Source organism: Engraulis encrasicolus, chromosome 24 (genome assembly GCF_034702125.1).
Source record: "Engraulis encrasicolus isolate BLACKSEA-1 chromosome 24, IST_EnEncr_1.0, whole genome shotgun sequence".
Classification (NCBI taxonomy): domain Eukaryota; kingdom Metazoa; phylum Chordata; class Actinopteri; order Clupeiformes; family Engraulidae; genus Engraulis; species Engraulis encrasicolus.
Window position 1 is genome coordinate 47,941,877 of NC_085880.1, and position 2,500 is coordinate 47,944,376.

The 2,500-nt window shown below is 45.0% G+C and overlaps 1 protein-coding gene across 1 annotated transcript in view; it reads right to left on the reverse strand.

Annotated features, from left to right (window-relative positions):
• The window catches only part of LOC134441803 (solute carrier family 35 member F3-like), a 202,871-nt gene that overhangs the window by 36,685 nt on the left and 163,686 nt on the right, over positions 1 to 2,500 (reverse strand). Inside the window, exon 4 of the mRNA XM_063192206.1 lies at positions 2,173 to 2,387. Coding sequence (XP_063048276.1) covers positions 2,173 to 2,387 — 215 coding nt within the window. The remainder of the gene's footprint in view (positions 1 to 2,172; positions 2,388 to 2,500) is intronic.

Here is a 2,500-nt window from a genome sequence, read left to right on the forward strand (position 1 = left end):
GATACTTTTAAAGCCTATATAAAATGCATTTTGCAACGCATTGCAATGGAATGCCAAATACAAAAAAGTCAATTTTCGATACGTCATTTTGCAACGAAGCTCCTCAAATGTATATTGATGCCCAAAAAGATTCTAGCTAAAAGGCCAAGCGGGACCTGAACATGATGAGCTTTGACAATTATATTGCTTTGTCAAATATCAACCTGATATATAAATGTCTGCATGGTCAAGCCCCTCAAGTGCTCTGTGACCTAACCCAACCTATACAGGCAGTTGGGAGGTCTACCAGGGGGGCTGTAGCAGGGAACTGTAGGATACCCCACCGTAAAACATCCTTTGGTCAGTCCTCGTTTTTAATTAAAAGTCTTAAAGGTGGGGTTGCAGGTTAACCATTTTAAGAAAATGTGCTATTATGACATCACGTTGGGGGTTCCGCAGGCTCATAGGAGTCTATGTAGAACCTTAAAATCCTGGGGGAGTTCCCCCAACGTGATGTCATACCTACAACCCCACCTTTAATTTATGGAATAGTTTGCCCCCAGAATTCAAGGTCAATCACAGTCATGGGTGGTTCAGGTGTCAGATGAAGGAATTCCTAAAAAACAACCAGGTATGTAATCATGTGTGATTCTATGTGTGTGGAGATTTTGTAGAGTGTGTGCGTGTGTGTGTGTGTGTGTGTGAGGGGGGGGGTGCAGTCTACAATAACATGGCTGCTGTTCTTAAGTTTTGCTTTTGAAATTTGGGATTCCATTTAGCGGAATGTTTCATGTAGTCCAGTCTTTACTACCATCACACTGCTTTCCAATTTCCCACTTATTAAGGTAAGTTCAGCGGCATCTGATATGTTCTTGGAAGTGTTTTTCCCCTTAATGACTAACAAAACAAAACAAAACCAAACAAAAAGTCTGGCGGTGTCCAAGCCCATTAGCGTGTGTTATTACTACGAGAGTCCATAGCAGGAGTAGTTGGAAGTGATTTATGGACAGAATTAACTGTTGGCACACACACACGCACTCACACACACACACGCACACGCACACACGCACACGCACACGCACACGCACACACACACACAGACAAACACACACACAGACGCACAGCAGATGGCAGAGGAGCACTATTAGTCTCAGTCTTGATGAGGGTCTCAGGCGTCCTCTATGGATGATCCTCCACTGCTTCAGGAGAGCAAACAGCTTATTATGCTAGCTCTCTCTCATAAACTTAAAATACACACCACATGGAAACATTTAGATGAGAATTCCACCACACAGTACAATAGATTCTACAACTGATGAGGATTCCACCACAGAGAAACAATACATGAGGATTCTACAACAGATGAGGATTCTATAATAGATGAGAATTCTACAATCCATGTAGATTCTGCAATATTTGAGGATTCCACCACACGGAAACAAAACATGAGGATTCTAAAGTAGATGAGGATTCCCCCACACGGAAACAATACATGAGGATTCTACAATAGATGAGGATTCTACAACAGATGAGGATTCTACAGTAGATGAGGATTCTACAACAGATGAGGATTCTACAATAGATGAGGATTCTACAATACATGAAGATTCTGCAATACATGAGGATTCCCCCACACGGAAACAATACATGAGGATTCTACAATAGATGAGGATTCTATAGCAGATGAGGACTCTACAATAGATGAGGATTCTACAACAGATGAGCATCCCACTCCACAGTACATTTTGCCAGCTGTGTTAATTCTACACTTTGAGTCAATTTCAGTGGCACTGGTGCAACTCTCCAGGGGACGCCTTGACACCGCAAAACTTACAGTGTGACATTACCACTGCAAATCTGTGTGAAAGGGCCACTATGCAATAGTTTTAGCAGTTTATTCCCAGAAATCATGCTGCCCATTCTGCAAAAACTTACCGGTGTAACTCTATGACTAATCATGACCGTGTTCCAGTAAATCATATAGCAGAAACTCATTACGATGCTCACTGCTACACTGCTACACTGCTCACTGCTACAGCATAATTGCTTTTGACCACTGGGTAAACATACCACAAGAAAACACATTGGCCTTTTCAGAAAAGGAACGATACATTCAAAGAGTTACTTGAGTGTGTGTGTGTGTGTGTGTGCGTGCGTGCGTGCGTGCGTGCGTGCGTGTGTGTATTATGTCACCTGAATCGCTGCTTGGGCGGCTGCCTGTCGGGGTTCTTGAAGGCGTGGCCTATGTAGTAGAGGGGGAAGAAGAGGCAGTTCCAGCTGGTGGCGAACCAGGTGAGGGTGAAGGGCGCGTCGAAATGCCTGAAGGTCAACTTGGCCAGCTGCGTAGACCCCGCCCACGACGAACACACACACAGCACCATGGCCACGCCCCATAATGCCTTGCGCACCTGTGGGGTGGGGGGAAGAGGAAGAGAGGAGAGGGGTAGAGAGAAGAGAGAGGAGGAAGATGGAGGAGAGGGGGGAGAGGGGGAGGAGAGGGGGAGGAGAGGAAAGAGGGGAG